The sequence below is a fragment of the Salminus brasiliensis genome, chromosome 21 (assembly GCF_030463535.1).
Source record: "Salminus brasiliensis chromosome 21, fSalBra1.hap2, whole genome shotgun sequence".
In the NCBI taxonomy this organism is placed as follows: Eukaryota; Metazoa; Chordata; class Actinopteri; order Characiformes; family Bryconidae; genus Salminus; species Salminus brasiliensis.
In genome coordinates, this window is record NC_132898.1 from 33,795,109 (window position 1) to 33,816,494 (window position 21,386).

Sequence of the window (21,386 nt, forward strand, 5' to 3'; positions counted from 1 at the left end):
CAGAGCTCCTCCTCTGTGCTGCTTTGGCGCGCAGGGTTCCAGTGCAGCTCCGCGGCTCCGCTCCCTCAGCCTCGCAGAAACTGGCGGAAAAATGGCGGGCATGAGCGCTTCAGCTCCCGGTGCCGTTTCAGCCTCGGGTCCCGTTCAGCAAGGACTGAAGGAGGCCCTGATAGAGACCCTGACTGCCATTCTGTCCCCGGTTCAAGAAGTGCGCGCCGCTGCGGAGGAGCAGGTGAAAGTGTTGGAAGTGACGGAAGGTGAGGGAGCTCTAGCGGCTCGGTAAAGTTAGCCAGGCTGGTGGAGGATCCAGGTCCAGAAGGCGGAAATCCTCCCCAGGACTTTGGTACTGCTGCGTGGCCGGCGGGGTGCAGCAGAGCAGTGCAGGCAGTGGGAGGGAAATCCTGGGGAGGATTTTTACTTTCTGGACCTGGATCCCCCCCCTGCATGCTGGAGGACCGATAGCCCAGTCCGGTTGGGTCTGGCCTGCGTGGAGAAACTCATGACCCTCATAAGAACTGTGACCCCTGCTTTTGCCCCTTTCTCGGGTTATTTTTCGGCTGTAGCTCGTCAGCCTACAGGCTCGTGTTCCAGCAGTGAGCCACGCTGTACAGCCTGAGAGCGGTCCGGGTGCGCTAGCGCTAGCTGGGTTAGCAGGCTTGGCTAAGCTGGTTTCTGAGACATGTGCAGCGTGCTGGGGTAAACTTCCCCGCCTCACCTCACAGCCGAGCCCGGAATCCCCTCTGTTACTTTACTAATCTGTTACTTTACTTATCTGTTAGTTAGTCTGGTTAGTTACTGGTTAGTCAGGTTAGTCAGGTTAGCGTGGTTAGCTAGTGCTAACTGGGGTCTGTGAGGGCGCTGACAGGGAAGAAGAACACCGGGGAGTCTGACAGTCCAGCGGGTTCGATAATGTCCTTTACTATCTCTTTATTTCAGTCATTTACAGCATCGTGTTTTTACAGCTCCCACACCAGGGTTTCCTTCCCGCCTTGTGGCCGCCTGCCCCCCGCCCGCTGCCCGCTGCCCGCTGCCCGCCTGCTCCCCGGCTCCCCGCCCGCCGCCTGCCCCCCAGCTGCCCCCCGCCCGCTCCCCGGCTGCCCCCCGCCCGCTCCCCGGCTGCCCCCCGCCCGCAGCCCGGCTGTGTTTACTGCCCGTCCTGAAGGTTTACAGCGGTTCAGGGCTGCTCTGCTGGGACCGGTCTGATGAACTCGGTTCAGGAAACACTATAAAACCTGAATGGAGCTGTTTGAGAGATGCAGTTTCTGGGTTTAGGTCCTGTCTCAGTTCCCTGTCCTCTCTGTCCTGATGGCTTTCTGTCCTGGAGACGGGAGGGTTTCGCTGTCCTGCAGTTCCGCTTATGAGAATAGAGGATTGGAAAAAGCTCATATTCTAAACATCTGAAACAGTCTCTCATTTAGTGAGTTTCTACTCAAACTGACCGTTAACTGAAGTCAATTAGGAGTTCTGGAGATTATTATTATTATTATTATTATTATTTTGTTTTATAGAGGGCCGACCCGGCCTGTATTAATTAAAGTCCCTTCTGCGGTTAGAAATGTGAGTAATGTTGAATACGCTGGTGAATCTGGGATGGGTGCATCGAGGACGTGGATAAGGCTGATTTTGCAGGCGGTGGGATTTGCTATAGTGAGTCCCAGCAGGCCTCTGCCCTCTCTGAGGTAGTGCTACACATGCTGGGTGTCAGCAGTAGCATTGTTGTCCTGGCCTCCAGCGTCCCTTTGATCTAAATCCAGGCGCAGAGCGACGGGGCACCTCTAATTCATGAGCTCTAAACATGCGTTAGGCCTGGAGAGCCCTTAATAATGGAGGTGCAGTGATGTGGGTGTCAGTTGCCTGATGATGTTTTTATTTTTTAAGTTTTAAAATGATTAATGAGGATAAGTTATTACATTTTCTTTTTGTTTATTTGCTGATCTATTTTCTCCTCTGCAGAGTTTGGTGTTCACCTTGCTGAGCTCACTGTTGACCCCCAGGGAGCACTCGCTATACGCCAGGTGAGCGCACCTTTCCGCTTTAGTAGTTCATCTCTGAGAAGTTGTTTTGGACTGATTTCTCATTGTTAATTTCCCCTTTTATTGGCTGCAGCTTGCCTCTGTGATTCTGAAGCAGTATGTTGAGACCCACTGGTGTGCCCAGTCGGAGAAGTTCAGACCACCAGAAACCACTGAAAGGGTAAGGTGTTGGGTTTAGGCCAGTCACAGATATTACATAATCACCTTCCCAAATGTTGTGAGGCAAACAAATGAAAATGATGAAAGTTGGAAATCGACTTCGTTCCGCAGCTGGTTTAGGATAATACTGTGAATAAAAGCAGGAAATGGAGCGGGTCTCAGGAATAGAGAATGCCTAATCTTCTTCTTCTGATACTGTAATGGGTTTCCAGGTGGGCTGTGAGTAATGTTGGGGGGTTATTATGCATTTCTTCCTCAGTGCAGAACATTTTATTGATCATTAACATACAGCAGCCAGAAGTTAACTGATGTTAGTTATGTAGTTGAAGTGAAAGCACTGGAGGACCATACTGCTGTCTGTGTACTGTACTGTGTTGTTACGTTCTGCTCTCCATAACTACCAGTTCTAGCTTTGTTCCTCTGCATGGTCCTCTTTACATTTCCTGTATTCCAGGCCAAGGCAGCGATCCGTGAGCTCCTGCCAGGAGGCTTGAGGGAGGCCATCAGTAAGGTGCGCTCCAGTGTGGCCTATGCCGTGTCTGCGATTGCTCACTGGGACTGGCCGGAGGCCTGGCCTCAGCTCTTCACACTCCTAATGGACATGTTGGTCAGTGGAGACATCAATGCTGTGCATGGTGCCATGAGAGTCCTCACAGGTACTGAAATCTCACAGTCTGGATGGGTGAGACCATATTCACACGACAGCCTGAGTTTTCTCTTTACGCTGCTGCAGTTCTGCTCTGTTCAGAAGCAATAAATAAGAAACAGCAGGACTGTCGTTATGACTGTAGTGTCGGTTCATTATCAGTAGATGATGGTAAAAGATGGAGATGGCTGAGAGAGCAACGTCTGTAATCTTTATTTGAAGCCTGACTCCAGACTGACGCTCATCTGCCACACCGTGATTCTGTTTCCTAGTCTAGTGTGTGTGTATAGTGGGATACTGCTTTTGTACAGTGCAGATTTCCTAAGACTAAACTGAATGTTCTCCGTAGAGTTTACCCGAGAAGTGACGGACACACAGATGCCACTGGTTGCACCTGTCATTTTGCCAGAGATGTACAAAATCTTCACCATGGCGGAGGTATTATGTGAAGTTTTTCTTCTCAGTGTGGAAATTCTGTCTATAATCTGTTTAAATGTTTATTTATATTCTGGAGAAATGCACTGATGCCCTGTTTATTGCAGATCTACAGCATTCGTACACGTTCCAGAGCAGTCGAGATCTTTACTACTTGTGCCAACCTTATCTGTGCTATTGAGGTGTTTGAAAAGGTGAGGATCTGAATTGCAGGATCAGCAAAGTAGTATCTATGATTGTTTGATTTGGGCACTATATTAAATGTTAATTATCTTTTTTTTTTTTCTTTCTTCTTCAGGGAGCTGCGAAAGCTCTCATCTTTCCTGTGGTGCAGCAGTTCACTGAGGCGTTTGTGCAGGCCCTGCAGATGCCTGATGGACCCACTTCGGACAGTGGCATTAAGATGGAGGTCCTCAAGGTAAGGGGCAGTTTTATATTTGTGCGTTAGGCCTCCGAATGATCAGTCAGATGATCACAGTTTTAAAAACTGGTAAAGGGAAGCTAGGGAGCGTGGTATCGTTGTATGGCAGGTCCATACATGTTTCATTCTGTAAGAGAAACCAGTAGAGGAGTTTAAAATCTAACAACTACAATGACTTTTTAAAAATGTAATTACTGAATATAATTTTTTATAAATCCTCAACCGTGACGGTCTTACTACAGATGCATCAGTGTGAATCTGTTTCTTTACAGGCTGTGACTGCCCTAGTGAAGAACTTCCCCAAATCCATGGTGTCCTCCATGCAACAAATTCTTCCTATTGTGTGGAATACACTAACAGAAAGTGCTTCTTTATATCCTTTTCTGTTTAATAACTGCTGTCTTATCTAAACGAGGAGCTCAACTGTAGGACTAAAGAATAGTAATACAGTTGTTTTTGGCTACTGGAGTCACATGTATATATCCAGCCTCCATCCATTATAAAGAGTATGTTACTGAGATCAGGGGCTAAAATGTTACATAATTTTGGCTAATGTAATTTCTGTTGTAAAATGTTTAGATTTTAGATTATTTTTTTGCACTGCAAAAGTGTATTAGTGATTTACTGACTAATGTAATATATATTAATATATAGTTATGTAAAAATGAACGTCTGAGTAATAATCCTATAAATGTAACAACTTCTCACTAATAAAATGTAATAGCATTAATAATAAGGTATTGCAAATGATCAACCTATAAAATGTAATAAATTCCCAATATTACAATAAGGTATTACATGATTGGTAAATATGGTATTACGTTAATGGTCAGTCGCACTATTAGATGAGAGATTATTAGGTTTTATTAAGTTTTGACTGTTTCTGGGTGTTCTTACATTACTAGGCGCTATATGCCGCAGCAGGCTCTGTAATTGTAGGCCAATAACTGATGAAACCACTGCATTTCATTGCTTTAATAGAAACGTTCCTTAACCATGTGCGTACTTATGTGAGAACAGAGGTCAACTACACTGAAGAAGTGGATGATCCTGTCGACTCTGATGGTATGTGGGTTTTTTGTTAAGTTAAAGTTCTTTTTGAGAAATTATTGGATGGTTGAGCACAGTGCTGTTATCGCTCACTGCTGTTCTGGCTCCTGTGTGCAGGGGAGGTTCTTGGCTTTGAGAACCTGGTTTTCAGTATCTTTGAATTTGTCCACACACTGCTGGATAACAACAAGTTTAAGAGCACCGTCAAAAAAGCACTCCCAGAGCTCATCTACTACATCATCCTCTACATGCAGATTACAGAGGATCAGGTAGGGCGGGTCTTTTATGCATCGGTGCGTTTCTAAAGCCTTCTGTCGCTGTTTCATCATTACATACTTACATAATGTCTTTCCATGTAGATCAAAGTCTGGACTGCCAACCCTCAGCAGTTTGTGGAGGATGAAGATGATGACACCTTCTCTTACTCTGTCCGAATATCCGCCCAAGATTTATTGCTGGTAAAATCATGAAGATCATGTTTTTAAGATCTTGGGTAAAAGCGTCAGGGTTGCGCTGCTGTAATGAAGTGCTGACTGGTTGCTGATCTGAAGCATGAAGGTTTCAGGTGTTAATAGATGTGTTATAGGCTAGAATTCTGAGTGAGCTGTTCATTCACACCTGTGCTTCACATTCATTAACACCATCTCTGCTGTTGTACCTTTATCAGGTTGTGGCGGCTGAGTTCCAGAACGAGAGTGCTGTGGCTTTAGCAGCAGCTGCAACGAGGCACCTCCAGGAGGCAGAGCAGGCCAAGAATGCTGGCAGTGAGCACTGGTAGGTTAAAAATGAGACGACAGCTTCTGAAGGTAACACTTTAAATAACTAACACAAATTTCTTCTAAAATATTACTGGAATTAATATGCATTAGAGTAAAGTCTTCAGACAAACGACACCTCTCTTGAACCTGTTTTTTAAAAACTGTGTTTGTGGAATATTTCTAAGCAATGCAAACATGTATGGCTGCCGGACCAGCGTGTGTACATACTGATGAAGTTAGTAGATTGCGTTTGTTTAATTTAATTGGTAATGTGGTAAACCTCTCAGCCTGTGCTGTGACATTACAGTGTCTGTGTAGGTGATGGAAATAAGGCAAAGAATGATTTTTAAAGAGAGTAATAAAACAGAACAGGTTTAGACAGAATGTGTGTTGCTACTGTGCCTGTGTGGGTGATGAAGGCAAAAAGGAATTTTAAACAGGTTTAGAAAGTTGAAGAGATTTAGAGGGCTTTTAGCACAATGTCCACAACAGAATTAGTGAACTACAGATGAGCTGTTTGCTTGTATTGGAAGAGGAATTCGTTTTATTATCATATGCCGTCTCATATGAGAGACTTGTTTAGTTTGAGCTAGAAATGTTACTTGAGTAATGACCTATGATCACTGTAATTAAATTATGCACAAGGCAAAATTGCAACAACATTAATTTTTTGTTAAATTTGTGAATTACAGTAAGTTTGTCCTGTTTATTAGTTACTCTATTCAGTAAACATGCAGATTACGAAGATTTAAGATGTTAAGAATTAGTAATGTTGTCACAGCGGCTAAACACATGACCATAAATAAATCAATAAAAGTCTTTTATTTAAAAGTATTTAAATGCAGGGAATATTTGCAAACATGTAACTTAATAGACATAACATTACATGTCTGATCTTTCCAATATATAAACATCCACAGGTTTTGTCTAGAAAAGACTCTGATTGGCTCCTCTCTTAAGCTTATAATAACAGTTACAATAACAGAGCATGACATGGTGAGGAGTCTGTACTCTAGGTTCTGCTAAAGTAGTTGAATTGTTTTTGGTGGTTTATTTGTAATGAGAGAATCAGTAAAGCTGAAAGAAGGTCATTGGTGATGAATTTGTGAGTGACGAATGCTGTTTTGTCTGTGGTTTCTCTTGTTGTGCGCAGGTGGAAAGTTCATGAAGCCTGCATGCTGGCTCTGGGCTCAGTCAAGACCATCATCACGGAGAATGTTAAGAACGGTCGCATCCAGTTCGACATGCACGGCTTCCTCGCCAATGTCATCCTCGCTGATCTCAACCTAGCATGTAAATACAGATCAGTCTGGGTTCTCTCACTTCTCTAAACACATTCTGAACCTTCCTACTAAATACTAAGTTGTGTTTATTAGCCTGGACTCAGCCTAAACACTGCAGAAGGGAAATGAATACGTCGTCATCACGGTGGCCAAATTTGTTAAACGCTGCCGTGTTTTCCTCTAGCAGCCTCCCCGTTTCTGCTGGGCCGGGCGCTGTGGGCAGCTAGTCGCTTCACCGCAGCCATGTCTCCAGAACTTATCCAGCAATTCCTGCAGGCGACAGTGAGTGGCCTCCATGACAGCCAGCCGCCGTCAGTCCGTATCTCCGCGGTGCGAGCTATCTGGGGGTGAGACGGCTTTCCGTTTGCACTGTATGCAGTTTTACCTCTTCCTTTTACTGGCTGCTTCAGGCTCATCCCTACATCTTTAAGATGCTCTTATTTCAGTTTAAATCAAAACTCTACAGGTTTAAAAACCTACACATATCAACCTGTGAGTGTGGTGGCTATGTCTAAAAGTGAATGAAGGACAATTTGAGATGCTTTGAGATGTATTGAATTAGTTTCCTGTCTGTCTGTCCATCAGGTACTGTGATCAGCTGAAGCTGTCTGAGAGCACGCACATCCTGCAGCCCTACCTGCCCAGTGTCTTGGAGGGTCTGGTGCAGCTGGCTGCTCAGTTTAGTTCAGAGGTTCTTACGTTAGTCATGGAGACACTTTGCATTGTGTGTACAGTGGACCCAGCATTTACCACTAGTGCAGAGAACAAGATCTGCCCTCTCACCATTGCCATCTTCCTCAAGTACAGCAACGGTGAGGCCTGCTGTTTCTTTTATTGTTCATTTGTGTAGTTTCTCCAGTCTTTCCCGAGTTTCTTACAGCAACAGATACAGTTACTCTTTCTCTGTTTCATTAGATCCTGTGGTGGCATCCTTAGCCCAGGACATCTTTAAGGAGCTGGCTCAGATTGAGGCGTGCCAAGGCCCTATGCAGATGCGGCTCATCCCTACACTTGTCAGCATTATGCAGGCGCCACCTGATAAGATTCCCTCAGGCCTTTGTGCTGTAAGGACCTCTTCTCCTGGCTTCTGCACAGTCTTCTAACTTTGTGATAGATTTCTTTCATTAATGAATAATTACTGTTCTTAACAGACAGCTATTGATATCCTCACAACGGTTGTTCGCAACACTAAACCCCCTCTGTCTGAGATGCTTGTGTGCCAAGCTTTCCCTGCTGTGGCCCAGTGCACCCTTCGTACTGATGACAACACCACCATGCAGGTAAATGGCTGCTTTCACATTAAATAGAATAAGCAATACAGGCTGTGCTGATTGTACGAGTGATGATTGTGTGTTTCAGTAGCGTTCAGACTGTGGTATTAACTCTTGTAGAACGGAGGAGAGTGTTTGCGGGCATACGTCTCTGTGGCTCTGGAACAAGTGGGCCAGTGGCAGGATGAGCAGGGCCACAGTGGCTTGTGGTACGTCATGCAGGTGGTCAGTCAGCTTCTTGACCCCCGCACATCAGAGTTCACTGCCGCCTTCGTGGGGCGCCTGGTTTCCACCCTGATCGCTCGTGCCGGCACGCAGCTGGGAGAGCAACTGGACCAAGTACTGCGTGCCATTCTCAGCAAGATGCAGCAAGCTGAGACCCTAAGCGTCATGCAGGTAGGCCCTGATCCCCACAGATTAGAAAGGAGGTATGTCTAATCCAGGCATATTGTAACTGATTGGACAGCTGCTTTTAAACGCTAAGGTAGACGCGTGTGCTTTGGATCATTCTGGTGATGCATGACCCGACTGTACATAAGCTTCAGCCCGCTGGCCGATGACCTGGTGTTCGTGTGAAGAATTATCTGATACAGAGCAGAATTCCTAGTTTCCTTAATGGTAGCAAGATGTCTCGCTCCTGATGCAGTGCCTGATTCCCAGTTCAGCATACATATATTTTGGACCACTGCTTCAGAATTGTATGAAATCTCATGACCTCTCACTTAAAACGGTAAGCGAGAGGATCATTTAAAAGTGATGAGGATGAGCGAAAGGCAGCCAGTCTTTTGGGAAACAAAAAAATGTTAAGGATTGGTTACCTCAGCTAACGTTACCATCCTAGCTCTGTACAGCCTGTATCCTGTGGGTGGGTGAAGGAGGCTGCATGTATGGATTGATGTAAAAAGGTTTGAAAAGTTTGGTTTGTTGTCCGCTCTCACAATCATCCCTTACATCACATTTCCTAATTTTAGTACCTTTTCACATTCATCTCCAGTACAGTATTATTCCAGAGTGTGTAACATAGCCACTGTGTGTTTCTCTCTGCCCCTGCCCAGTCTCTGATCATGGTGTTTGCCCACCTGGTCCACTCGCAGCTGGAACCTCTGTTGGAATTCCTGTCTAGCCTTCCTGGACCCACAGGAAAACCTGCTTTGGAGTTTGTCATGACTGAGTGGATGAGTCGCCAGCATCTCTTCTATGGGCAATATGAGGGCAAAGTCAGGTGAGGGCTTATGACAGTCAGGATGATCTTAATCCTTCTGGCTGTTGTAAGGATAATTGATGAGGTGACTGTATTTCTCCTCTACAGTGCTGTAGCTTTGTGTAAACTTCTTCAGCATGGTCTTAACACCAACGACAAGCGCCTGCAAGACATAGTTGTGAAAGGGGAGGAACTTTTTAACGTAGATGAAGGCATTCGCACACGATCCAAGTCGGCCAAAAGTAAGCCAGTTTCAGCTGCTATTAAACCACCCTGTTTCAGCTCTCAGTTTTGTAATGGGTGATCTCTAATGCTCTGTTTTAATGTCTCAGACCCAGAACGGTGGACCAACATTCCCTTGCTGGTGAAGATCTTTAAACTTATTGTCAATGAACTGTCCTCTGTAGTGGAGGCTAATGCAAATAGAGCAAATCCTGCAGATTGGAGTCAAGGTATGAGTCCTACACCAGAGCTGTACACAGTGTGATGTGCTATTTTCTTTCTGTACAAGCTGTGATTAAAGGAAATGCATTAGAGATTATTAATTTCTGCACATTTTCTGTTCACTGTCTGTGGCACTCTTAAGCCGGTGAGGCAGACTGAAAAAACACTTTCCTGTTTAAAAAATCAGCTTGAACAAGGTTGTAGTTGAGTGAAAGCTGCTCAGAAACTGGTATCTGTTTCAGATTCAGGAGGAATGTGGGAAGATCAGGAGGAAGAGGAGGACGATGATGATGATGATGATGAAGGATTAGAAGGGCAGCTGCTTTCTGATCTCATATCTTCTAACAAATATGGTAAGACTGGGCTTCATTCTCAATTGGTTGGACTCTCTGGTCCCTGTCTTTTCTGTGTGATGAGAGATCAAATTAAAGATAAAAGGTAAATAAAGATTTTCATAGGAGTTTCATCTCTGAGCTCAGTGTTCATCTAAACTAGCATGCCTTCCAGATTTTCCTGGAGCTGGTACTGCTTACTCAACTCCATGTTAAGTGATGAATCAGTAAGTCTGTCTGATCTGTAGTCATTATGATGATGATGTAGGATCTTCTCGTACTATTAAAGGCTTAATTATGGCCATTATAAGAGAAACTACAAAGTTGACCTCACGTCAGTACTCATCACATCAGTGTCTCAGAAAATGATCTGAAGTAAGTTCATCTCAAATGTTCTGGCGATCACAAATTTTAGCTGTTTTAGTTCAGGGTTTGATCATGTCTGATGAAAGCGCAGTCACATTATCATAATGCAGACCGCTCATGGAGTAACACTATTGTCTAAGCGGTGGTTAAAAAGCACCAGGAACCATTCATTTCCTTTAGCTGTAGGTGATTTGTAGCTGCCCTCTAAAATGATCAGTCATTATGGATAGTTTGCCCAAGGACCCAGCTCTGTTAAATATTAAATATTTCCTCAATTTGAGTAGTTTAAAATTACATATTTAATAAATAACAAAAAAATAATAATAATAATAGTTCACTAATAGTTTAGGCTGTAACAGCTGAAAGTGGCGTAAGTGAAATGTCGTTTGCTAGTGTGAACATTCAGCAACACGGCTGTCTGGTAGGAAAGAGATCCTTTGCCCCCTCGTTTTCTTTTTGTGCCAAACGCTTATTTACAACTTCTTTATTTTTTTTTATTTTTTTTTACCAATTTCTTTCAGATGATGATTATTATGAGGATGATGATGAAGATGACCCAGATGCATTGAAGGATCCTATTTATCAAATCGACCTTCAGGTAACTTGCTTGTTGTGCATTTCTAATATATTCAGGGCCCTTAAGGGCTTCCTTTTTTATTCACTGTTCTGTCCCCTAACTTGTAGAGCCTGTTGTTTTAATATCTGCCCCCCTCTCTCCTTCCAGGCCTATCTAACAGATTTCCTGACCCAGTTTGCACAGCAGCCTTGCTACAGCATGTTTTCTGGCCATCTAAATGATTCTGAGCGAAGAGTCCTACAAACCATCGGTATCTAATCTGCACCGCTCCCCATTCTCACCTAAAAAACTGTGTCCTTGTTTCAGTGTTTACCACTCGCTCGTATCTTTCCAAACTTGGACTGGAGTGGCCTTGAAAGGCTGGCACACGCGAACCCCAAGCACAACACCGAGGACTGTTTTTCAAAGACAATGCACTTGTTGACGTGGCCTGCCTGCTGGTCTACTGAAGGAATACGCTGTAGAAAAGGAAAGGGTGAGGAGCACCCTGGATGGACCCCCAGAGCGAACTGGGAGGGTGGAGCAAGTGAAACGGTTAACAAGACACAGATGTAGCCCAGCGGACTAAGTGGAGCTTCGGGCGAAATGAAAAAAGGGGTTAAAAAGGGTCAGTGAGATCTTGGCAGAGTGGCCGATATCAGTACAGAAATGTTTACGAAGTTTCAGCTGTTGTCCATTTGTAATTTTCTCACTTTACCAATTCATGGTGGTCTTAAAATCTTTCTGTAAAGGAAGGCGTATTTTGACAGAAGACAAACTTTAACTTTGACGAGTTGGAAATGGCCTTATCAGAACGAACAGATTTCGTCAGGAAAAGCTCTCCTAAGCCTCGTCTTTATGGCTGTGCAGTGTGGTGGGTATGAGGGATTCACAGTGTTGCCATGGTGATGTACGGCCTGCTAGTGTCCTTGTACCCACAGGAATTTGGGGTGATATTTCAAAATAAAAGGCCCATGAAAGTAGTGTGCTTTTATTTTGAATTTCTTTTCTTTCAGTTCCCACCTTTTGTTCTGTCTGCTTGATGAGTGACATTTTGATGGTCTGCATTTGGGCACAATCCAAAGAGAACAAAACAAATATTAACCGTTATTAAATGTGATGAGTTAATGCTTCCTAATTCTTTTACTATTTTCATAGTTTTGCTAAAGCTAGAAATGCGTCCTACAAGACGTGTAATAAAAGTGTAATGGTGAAGTGGTTGATTTTCAGGAGGAGTATCAGTGCACAGCAGTAGTCTACATCCAATTCATTAAGGAACAGGAATAAAACTGAATACTGCAGAAATATTACAAAATATTATTCATTTAAATTATTATTATTATAAAGGTTATTGATGCACAGTTAAGAACCTGACTGCTGAAACGGCTGTATCTGATTATGGCATTTGCTTCTGTTTTACCCATCGAATGTTGTCGTGGCTGCTGGTGCGACTGGTTGATTTCTGCTGTATTGTTTATGGTGATGGAGGCAGACTGGTGTAGCTTTTAAAGCAGCAGTATGTGAGAATGACTTTTTGGCTCGTGAGCTCCCCCTACAGCTGCAGAGTGTAGTTTACTGCAGTGAAGAGCGCCTGAGCTCTGGAGAATGCTGTAGCTACAGGGGGAATGATACAGAACTGGCCCGTGGTCCCGGACTCATGTCACCAGGTTCTTCAGCGTTACGCCTCGGGTTCCGCACTGCTCGCGAGACTGAGCTTACCCGCTTCAGCAGAGTCACACAGAGCTGATTCTGCCCGGCCCAGCATCGCAGCAGTGGACCGGCCGTCCACCCCTACGGTCAGCGGAGCATTACACGGACTGTTGATAGCTGTCCACAAGGGGGCGCTCATAACTATGTATTTATGACTGGAGTAAAAGTGAATTACACTCCCCAGCTGTAGGGGGCGCGATTCTCCCATAATTCTGCTTCAAACATTTAACATTTCATTTAAATCATTTTAACGTTTCAGAAATGTGAGCCAGTTTAACCCAGTGTAATGGTTCTGGACTGGACTGGACTGGACTGGACGGGAGAAGTGCAGCTTTAATGAGAACCGAAATCTAAATCCGGATGTTCTGATCTGATCGATCCGGATTAAACGCGTATCTCCTGCAGGCGGTTGTTCGGGGAGGACTTCCGGTCTTCAGGCGTTCAGGAGTCAGTCGGTGGCTTTTCCTGCCCGCGTGCAGCGTCACGCGCCGCGTGTGTAATCCGACACGAGCCGCAGGCTGATGTTGCTCGCGCAGTGGGGTCTCGCATGCGCAGCTTGCCGTGCACGGGGCTGCAGCTCAGCGCTTACAGCGGTACCGTCCTCGATACAGATGTGAGGTCCTCTTCCCCACGACTCCTCTCCTCTTCTCTTCGGTTCGGTTCGGTTCGGTTCGGGATCAGCAGTGTGGAGCGGACATGGCGTGGGCCGGCGTGGCTGTGGCGCTGCTGTGCGCGGTGCTGTCTGTCTGCGAGGGTAAGGCGCTAACGGGCTGCGCAGGCCTCGCGCGAGGCGGGGAGCCGCTCCGCACGTGAGAGAGATAAATAGGCGACGTTCCCGCCGCGCGCGTTCCGACCAGAACCGGACGGAGCCGCAAACGGGCGGTTTATGAAGGACGTTAGGTCCGGGCCCGGGGTGTGGGTTCGGGTTCGGGCTCGGGAGCGTCTCTGGAGGCGCTGCTCAGTTACCGCTGAGCTGCAGGAGCCTCAGTAAAGCAGGGGGTCCAGCAGCTCCTGTGGGGGTCCGGCAGCACGCTCAGCGTTAGAGCTGCTGTTCCGCCGGTCCACCACAGTCTACTCAGCCCGGGAGACCGAGGAGGAGCGGCCCGGTTAGGAGGCTCATATCTGCTGCCTGCAGAGGAGCAGAGGAGGGGGGCGGAGCAGAGGAGCAGGGCAGGGGAGGAGGGCAGGGCAGAGGAGCAGGGCAGAGGGGCAGGGCAGAGGAGCAGGGCAGAGGAGCAGGGGAGCAGGGCAGAGGAGCAGGGCAGGGGAGCAGGGGAGCAGGGCAGAGGAGCAGGGCAGGGGAGCAGGGCAGGGGAGCAGGGCAGGAGGGCAGGGCAGAGGAGCAGGGCAGGGGGGCAGGGCAGGAGGGCAGGGGAGCAGGGCAGGGTCCTCAGCATGAAGACCTCCCCTCAGGACAGTCACTGGAAGCTAATCCTAGAGCTGAGAGCTCGGAGCAGGTGCAGGACTGACCTATATTTAAGCTCCTGTTGCAAAAGCGAGGGTCTTCAGCCCCCTTTCTCTCTGCCTGATTGATCTTTTTACTAACAGAGATTAAAGCTTAATAACAGAACTTCAAACACTTTGACTTTGGTTAATGGCTATAGTTCCAGTGCTTCTGTACAGTCACTATATTAATATCTGAAATATGAATAAAATGTTTTAGAAATCAGATTCTTACTGTCCTGTGAGGAGCTTCAGCGGCTAGTTCCTGTTAGAGCTGGACAATAGGACTACTTCACACAGATGAACAGTGATCAGCTGCAGGGGTCATTACCGACTGTGATCAGACTGGCTTCATTAGATGAAGAGCAGCAGATGTTCAGTACAGAGAGGATCAGAGCTGCAGTGTTTCAGAATCTGATGATGGTTCAGTCTGATTAAGCGCATCGTGGAATATATCCTGATCAGATTCAGAGTCACTCAGCACCAGTTCCTGTAGCCGAGCTTTTGTGTTTTGGTGCAGTTGGGTTTCGGGGTTGATGTTGGTGCTCTCTTTTCTCCAGACTGTGTTTGAACCCCACAGTTTCAGTGATTCGGGGAACAGAGTTGCAGTGAAGTGTGTGTGCTGTAGTGGAGCAGTGTGTGTGTGTGTGTGTGTGTGTGTGTGTGTGTGTGTGTGTGTGTGTGGACATGTGCTCCTGTAGCAGTTTGACCATGTTTTGATGTGTTTGCTGCTCACAGTGAGTGCAAATGAGGACTGCCTGTGGTACGTGGACAAGAATGGCACCTGGCACAACGGCTTTGACTGCCCACTCATCTCCTTCTGCTGTGGGAACTGCCACCGGCGCTACTGCTGCCTGGACGGCTTCAAGATGATCACAGAGAGAGGACAGAAGCGCTGCATGCTTTTCCATCTCAGGTACAGTTTTTCAGAAGGCCTCTGTACGTCACCTCAGTAACAGTGGGTCTGGAGCCATCCCAGAATCAATATTTCATTTTAATATCTTGATTAAAATTCTCCTCACCGGTGTCGGACACGCCTCCGTCTTCCTTCAGGAAGGGCTCCAGCACCACTCTTAATGAATGATGGTCCTGAGCTGACCGCTAGGATCTACACATCTGTTCACAATCACACATGAACTGCAGCTGGGGTCTGATTTGGAGTCTGATTTACACTAATTCTGCTGATCTGGACAGTTTGCTTCACTTCCCAGCCCACTGCTGTCCTCCTGAGCCAGCAGCAGTGTGTTTAGTGTCCTCTCAGAGAGACCACACCGGACAGTAATGCTTGGCTAAGCGGTCTGTCTGCAGACCTGCAACACAGCAATGTTATTTTTTATAGGGATCTGATTGGTCCAACACAGAAGCTCGTTAGTCCGAAGGCTCCTGAATTAAAGAAATCGTTTGGAGCTGAGATTTTAAAAAGCCAGGGGTGGATTCTTAGACTCATTGGTACCTTTAATGGTTTTCCTGCTGATTTTTATTGGTTGTAATATTAAACTGCAAACCTGAATTCAGTGTCGAGAGTTTAAAATATGATCAAACTAAATCAACAGATTTACAAAGAAACTCAGATCCATCATGTGATTGTTTATAGTAGGAGGGTCAGGAAGTTGGAGGTCAGTGGGAGAAGACGGACTGTTCTGGTGAGGCTGTTCTGCAGGTGTTCGCTAGTGAGCCGAACCCCTGCCAGTGTTCACCACACACCTGCCCTGCTGGTAGACTCCGGAGGGGTGCGATTGGTGCTGTAGCTCATGTCTAGTTTAGTGTTTATCGTCTTGGTGTTTATTAACTACAGCAGTGCCGCCGTGTCCAATTCTCCAACCTCACCCAAACACTCACTGACTGCCGGCCGACCGGTCAGAGTCCCTGCTGTGCTGAGAACAGTCCACTGCACTAACATCTGGAGCTGAGTTCTATAGACAGAGATTCCTGGATGTGCTTTTTCCTCTTTTACCTCAAACTGAAGAAAAACCTCCAGTTAGTGTAATTTAACAATTAACTCCTAAATACCTTCATTTCTGGTTCTTCTTTACTGAAAACATAGTTTGATTCTGTTTTTCCGTCACAAACGACCTGAATGAGGAAATCCCAAGACTTTGATATATTTATACAATGTTACTATATTGTCTTCATGAACGAATTTAAGAACCTTTCTAAGTTCAGTGTTGTTTCATAGGAAAGTGTTTGGATCTGGTCCCTGGTGGTCATGTGATGGTTGATACTGTAGAGAAAGCGAGAGGCTGCAGTTCATACAGTAAACCTCTGAAGTGCACGGCGGGTAACCAGTGCTCTGTTCTTCAGCCCCTCGACTATAGCTGGGATAGCTTCCTCTATCCTGCTCTTCGTGGCTGCCATCGCTACCATGGTCTGTTGCTTCATGTGTTCATGCTGTTACCTGTACCAGCGGCACCAGCAGCGAGGCAGGTCAACTTACGAAGGTACGTCTCACACAAACACCCCCCTCCACCCCCCACCCCCCAAAAAAATTCTATAATAAATGAACTCTGGATTTACAGCCGTGACTCTGGCGTGTTCTGTATTGCAGAGACGCAGGAAGGTACTGTCGCACCGCATGCAGCTGTGTTCACTCGGCCGCTTAGTGATGAAAGAGCCGCTGATTTTAACCCTTTCTGAGCGCTGTGTTGAGAACACTCTCTTAACTCATTACAGTCTGGATGTCCATGTTTAGCACTGTAAAATGGGTCAGCATGTGGAACTGGACCAGTCCGTGTCCTACAGTGGTTTTAGTGTACAGTGCTGTGAAAAGTGTTCCCCCGTCCGAACTTTCATTTCCTCCACGGACCCTCTCTGTACGGACCCTCTCTGTACGGACCCTCTCTGTGGGTCACTGAGGTTTTTGTGGAGGATTTGCTTGTTTTGCTGCTTGCTTTTCAGGTCCTGCTCCAGCAGGTCAGTAGGGTTTAGGTTGGGACGCTGACTTGGCCATTTTTAAAATGTACATTAATTTTAACGACTGTGAGCTAGATTAGATTTATAGATTAGATTGTGAACTTTGAATGTTTGTCTTGTTGCACGACTCAGTTTGAAGCATGAAGTGTGAAGAATATTACTAATCAGGTTCGTTTGAAAAGTCGTTTACTAAACAAACAAATATAAACCTTAATTTTTATTTATTAATCATTTGATTAAATCAGAAGATGAGATTAAATCAGAAGATCTGATGAAGTGCCGGTTTATTATTCAGAGGAGAAAGTACGCTGTTTAAAGCGCTGGGGTTTCCTCCCTCTGCAGTGAGTGAGAATCTGTAACGTGTCTCAACTTTCAGCCCAGCAGATTCCGATGGCCAGCTATCCTGTGGAACCCATGTATGACGCTTATGGTAAACCCATCGGAAACCCTGAGAACCCCGGATATCCAATGGCTCCCCAGTACCCTGGTGTGCCCCCGCAATATCCCATGATGCCACAGGGGCCTTACCCCCCGTATGCTCCTGCTGATCCGGGGTACAGTCAAGGAGGTGAGAGGATCAAAGAATTCATTAGAGCTGGAATTAAACTTTAGATTTTTATTGTCATTTTGAAATTTATTTTAAGTGGTCTTACAAAAACGTTTCTCAGCGGACCCTGATCTCAGCGGACCCTGATCTCAGCGGACCCTGATTTCAACTGTATGAAGATTCGCTCAATCCGGAGAGTCAGGAGTTAGAACCAGTTAAAAGCAAGCATGCTGTACTCCTGCTCCAGGTTCTACCAGCAGATTGTCCTGTGAAGGGAACGTCCTGTGAAAGTTCGTCTAATAATTTAGTTAATTTAATTAATTTAGGCCACAGTTTCAAATTGAAGAACCACTAAAAGTTCCTCTAGGACCGCTAACCGTGTGGGTGACTCCATTGCTGGGGATGTGGAGGTTGTGGCGGAGGGTTGCTGATGCTGCAGTATTTGATAGTCACTCTCAGTAGAAACTGTTATTGTTCTTAGAGGTACGAATGACGTTTCCTTAAAGAACCTGGAACACTTTCAGATCCTACTACAAACACTCCACTGCTCTGACAGAAGAACCGGGTTCTGTGGTGTAGGGAACCCTGATTGAGTGGCTAAAAGCGTGGTGTGAGTCACTGGGTAGGACTAGGTTTTAGAGGAGAGATGGCGTTCATCCAGTCCTGCAGGGTCCAGCAGTGTTATCGGAGAATAGTTGGCTGCATGACCACCGCTTTTAGAGGCTCAGGTCAAGCACCTGACCTGTGAGACAGAGGTCCAGATCACTCATGTGGAAGGTCCTAATTCATGTCACTACCCTCTTAATGCTTCCTGGGTACACCTGCTGAACAGCTCGGCTCCGTAGGTGGCGGCCCATCGTCCTCTTCTGGAAAGCTGTTGCTGAATTCTGAGAACTGTGGTCTGTCTGAAATGCAGACACAGCAGTAGAGTTTGGTAACATCGAGCTCTCTGTGGTTCAGCACTGTAACATCAGGGCTGGATCTGAGTGTTGGAGTATTCGTTCTTTGGGGAGAATTTCAATATTTATTTTATTTATTTGTTTTTGTTGTTTTATTACTGTCTGCTAGCGCAGCAGCTGCTTTTTTCCTAGGGATGTTTGATGGTGTGAAAAATCAAGAACTTACTAACTAGCACAGCTCTTTTTAATCTGCTGTTTAACCCTTTAAAGCTTGAATCCTCAAATATGTATGTATGTTGTGTTTTTAACTTCTGACCAGTTATTTTAAAAAATAATAATTAAATAAAATATCTCATACATCCAAACAATCCAATACATAAAACATGTAGAACACATACTTGTTTAACCCTTGATACTCTTTAAAGCTGCCTTTAAGTCTAACTTAGAAATCTGTATGTAACTTTTTATATGCAGTGCACATATAATCCACCAGGGGGCACCGAAAACATGTATCTGATTAATATTTCTTTTGTTTGTTAATTATTATTTCTTTATTTTTATATATGATTAAATAATTATTTGATACTAATTAAATAATAACAATGTAATGTAGTATTTAATAAGCAGACTAGTGTTGCTGACTTCACACACCGTAAACACGTGAACACTGTTTGGGAGGTGGTTGCGGCTGGGCCGGCAGTAAGCCATGGAGAAGAGGACACTGAACCTCCATCTTTGTTGGATCACTTTGCCTCTCCTACAGGATGTACTGCCTCCTCTCGTTTGTGCTCTGCTGGACTTGGGAAGGACAGTGCAGGAAATCAGGCCTCACTGTTCATCATTTGTGGCACCTCCAAGTCAAAATCCACCTCTTGCTCTGCTGCAGAGTTGATAAACACTGATCAGCCTCTGTTTATCTACTCAATAATGTTACTTGTGTTTAAGCAGATTTTTACGTAAAAGAAAAATCCGGTATCTCCGTAACTGAATTGGGCAGGGATTCAGGGAGAGCTGATGTTTAAATGGGTTAAATGGTTTAGTTGGTTACGGGTAAATGCTTAACGCGTCTTCTGTGCTTCTGTGTTTCAGCTCCTCCACCGTATTCCCCTCCACAGTACCCGGGCCACTGAGGAAACCTGCCGTAAAGGGAGCACAACACAGACTAGCTGGTGGCATGAGACTCTGCTCTTGGGGAGTCGTTTGACTAACCGACGACGTTCTTCTTCAGATTTGATTTATTGTATTTATTTCTCAGTTGTTCTCTGGAGTGCAGCATGAATGGCCTGGGTTTGCCTGTTGTTGGAGTGAGTCCCAGTGTGAACACACACATCTCATGTCTCAGACTGCTGAGACATTCTTCACGCCCACTGGTTCACAGAGCTGACGTCCACAGCCATCTCGAGCTTTACCGGGACTGTCCTGGTTCAACATCATCTTCATCCTATTCTGCTAAACCTTCTCAAGACGTTTCCGTGTTTTTACCCGTGGCAGCGCTCTGCAGGTCCATGGACTGTTCTCCTCCGGTTCCTCCGCTGCAGGGCTCTCTCTTTCTTTCTGGTTAAAATCCATAACCCAGAGTCAAGCATGTCTGCATGTCTGCAGCTGTAGACTAGAACGTTCTACACTGCTCAGCATCACATGTGAACGGTAGTCCAGCTAGAGGAAAGGAACATTAGATAACGTTTAGATTTGTTCAGAACATTTTAACACTGATTGAATTAGAGTTTGAGTTTTGTCCTCATATCTGTGTCTTATATAAAAACAGCAGTATTTAAGCATTTAACAGCTACTGGTTTTAACCTGATCAACCCGTTTTGCCTTACAGAGGTCAATAAAATTAATGTTCACACATTACTGATATACTTACTATACTTACGCTCCCAGTCTTTGTACAGATTGGTTTATTTTAATGGCGTTCCCATGAAATGTGACTCATGGCATATCTCTGTTACTTGTGCTGTTTTAATAGTTAATGTTGATTCATGGCGAGATGAGGAACAAACTTTCTGGAAATTGTGGAGAAGGAGCATTTGGGGATGATTCTGTCTGGTTAGGAGTTGCAGAGGACCGGATCGGTACTGGAAACAAGTGGGTCTGTTGGAATTAAATTGGGAATGTTTCTGTTCGTCTTGGCTGTGATTTCAGTAAGCGTTACTACCTCCTCACGTTTCTGCCATTAACACAGACACTGAACTGGAGCTCATTCTGCAGTTACCCTTTGGATTCAGCTTCTGGGGTACAGTGTCTACCCAGCAGCCAGGTTTAGTTGTGATGGTTTGTGTGTTCTTGAAATGACTTAATTCTTTAATGCAGATATCCTGTGCTATAATGTAAAAAGTGCTTTATGTGAAATTGTTAATTTATTGTTAATTTATTCCCTTTGGAATGTGAAGTGAAACTGATACTGTAGACCTGCGAAAGGATGGAGAGATTTTTACATAATAAAAGCATAAACGCATAACCAGTTCACACACTGAACCATACAGAACTTTACTGGAGTTAGAAGCTAAGCCCATTATAAGAGAGCTGTAATATAACTACAGGCTGGAGTGGAAGCACTATATTGCATAACTCACTTTTTACAATAAAAAAAGTTGGTCTTGTACTTTCCCTCTCTCTCTCTCTCTTTACTGTTACACTCTTCCCTTGTTGCTGCAAAGATGGTCTGAAACAGTCAGAGATTCTCCAGAATGTTGGGATGTGGACGGAGGGCCAAAACCAGCAGGTTCTTGTTTACTTTGACATTAGACTCTTATTTCACCTCTGCACGAGAAATCCAGTCCCACTTTATTATCACAAATAGGAAGTGAGTATCCTGGATACTTTGGGCTTTTAGTAAACCATAGCCCTCCCAACTGCCTTTAAAGGAGTGTGCACCACCGGCTAAATATGGGCATGCAGTCGCAATGGATTTCAAGGAAT

The 21,386-nt window shown here is 45.3% G+C and overlaps 2 protein-coding genes across 3 annotated transcripts; both read left to right on the top strand.

Annotated features, from left to right (window-relative positions):
* The first annotated feature begins 9 nt into the window (after positions 1 to 9).
* Positions 10 to 11,938, top strand: ipo9 (importin 9). 2 transcript variants are annotated; one of them, XM_072665613.1, is made up of 24 exons: positions 10 to 257; positions 1,954 to 2,015; positions 2,107 to 2,193; positions 2,647 to 2,848; positions 3,188 to 3,276; positions 3,381 to 3,467; positions 3,572 to 3,691; positions 3,967 to 4,067; positions 4,701 to 4,759; positions 4,862 to 5,013; positions 5,104 to 5,202; positions 5,412 to 5,518; positions 6,656 to 6,795; positions 6,970 to 7,132; positions 7,371 to 7,597; positions 7,701 to 7,849; positions 7,937 to 8,065; positions 8,177 to 8,452; positions 9,112 to 9,278; positions 9,366 to 9,499; positions 9,590 to 9,709; positions 9,944 to 10,054; positions 10,921 to 10,997; positions 11,124 to 11,938. In XM_072665613.1, exons 1-24 carry the CDS (start codon positions 92 to 94, stop codon positions 11,232 to 11,234), a joined length of 3,135 nt encoding a protein of 1,044 aa, XP_072521714.1. In that variant the 5' UTR covers positions 10 to 91; the 3' UTR covers positions 11,235 to 11,938. The 2 variants fall into 2 exon arrangements, with proteins under 2 accessions (XP_072521714.1, XP_072521715.1); XM_072665614.1 differs by having other exon boundaries at positions 6,973 to 7,132.
* A 1,097-nt stretch (positions 11,939 to 13,035) lies between these two features.
* On the top strand, positions 13,036 to 21,069 carry shisa4 (shisa family member 4). The gene is made up of 5 exons (XM_072665615.1): positions 13,036 to 13,419; positions 14,847 to 15,024; positions 16,410 to 16,546; positions 17,395 to 17,586; positions 19,554 to 21,069. The coding sequence occupies exons 1-5, from the start codon at positions 13,362 to 13,364 to the stop codon at positions 19,592 to 19,594; spliced, it is 606 nt and encodes a 201-aa protein (XP_072521716.1). The 5' UTR covers positions 13,036 to 13,361; the 3' UTR covers positions 19,595 to 21,069.
* Positions 21,070 to 21,386: the final 317 nt, after the last annotated feature.

What these genes read in the sequence shown, in the direction of transcription:
- shisa4 (XM_072665615.1), top strand. Translation starts at nt 13,362, where the DNA reads ATGGCGTGGGCCGGCGTGGCTGTGGCGCTGCTGTGCGCGGTGCTGTCT. An exon ending in TGCATGCTTTTCCATCTCAG is followed by an intron (nt 15,025 to 16,409) that starts GTACAGTTTTTC and finishes TCTGTTCTTCAG; the next exon opens with CCCCTCGACTATAGCTGGGA. An exon ending in AGGCAGGTCAACTTACGAAG is followed by an intron (nt 16,547 to 17,394) that starts GTACGTCTCACA and finishes CTCAACTTTCAG; the next exon opens with CCCAGCAGATTCCGATGGCC.
- ipo9 (XM_072665613.1), top strand. Translation starts at nt 92, where the DNA reads ATGGCGGGCATGAGCGCTTCAGCTCCCGGTGCCGTTTCAGCCTCGGGT. An exon ending in CGCTGATCTCAACCTAGCAT is followed by an intron (nt 6,796 to 6,969) that starts GTAAATACAGAT and finishes GTTTTCCTCTAG; the next exon opens with CAGCCTCCCCGTTTCTGCTG. An exon ending in TTCCCTCAGGCCTTTGTGCT is followed by an intron (nt 7,850 to 7,936) that starts GTAAGGACCTCT and finishes TGTTCTTAACAG; the next exon opens with ACAGCTATTGATATCCTCAC.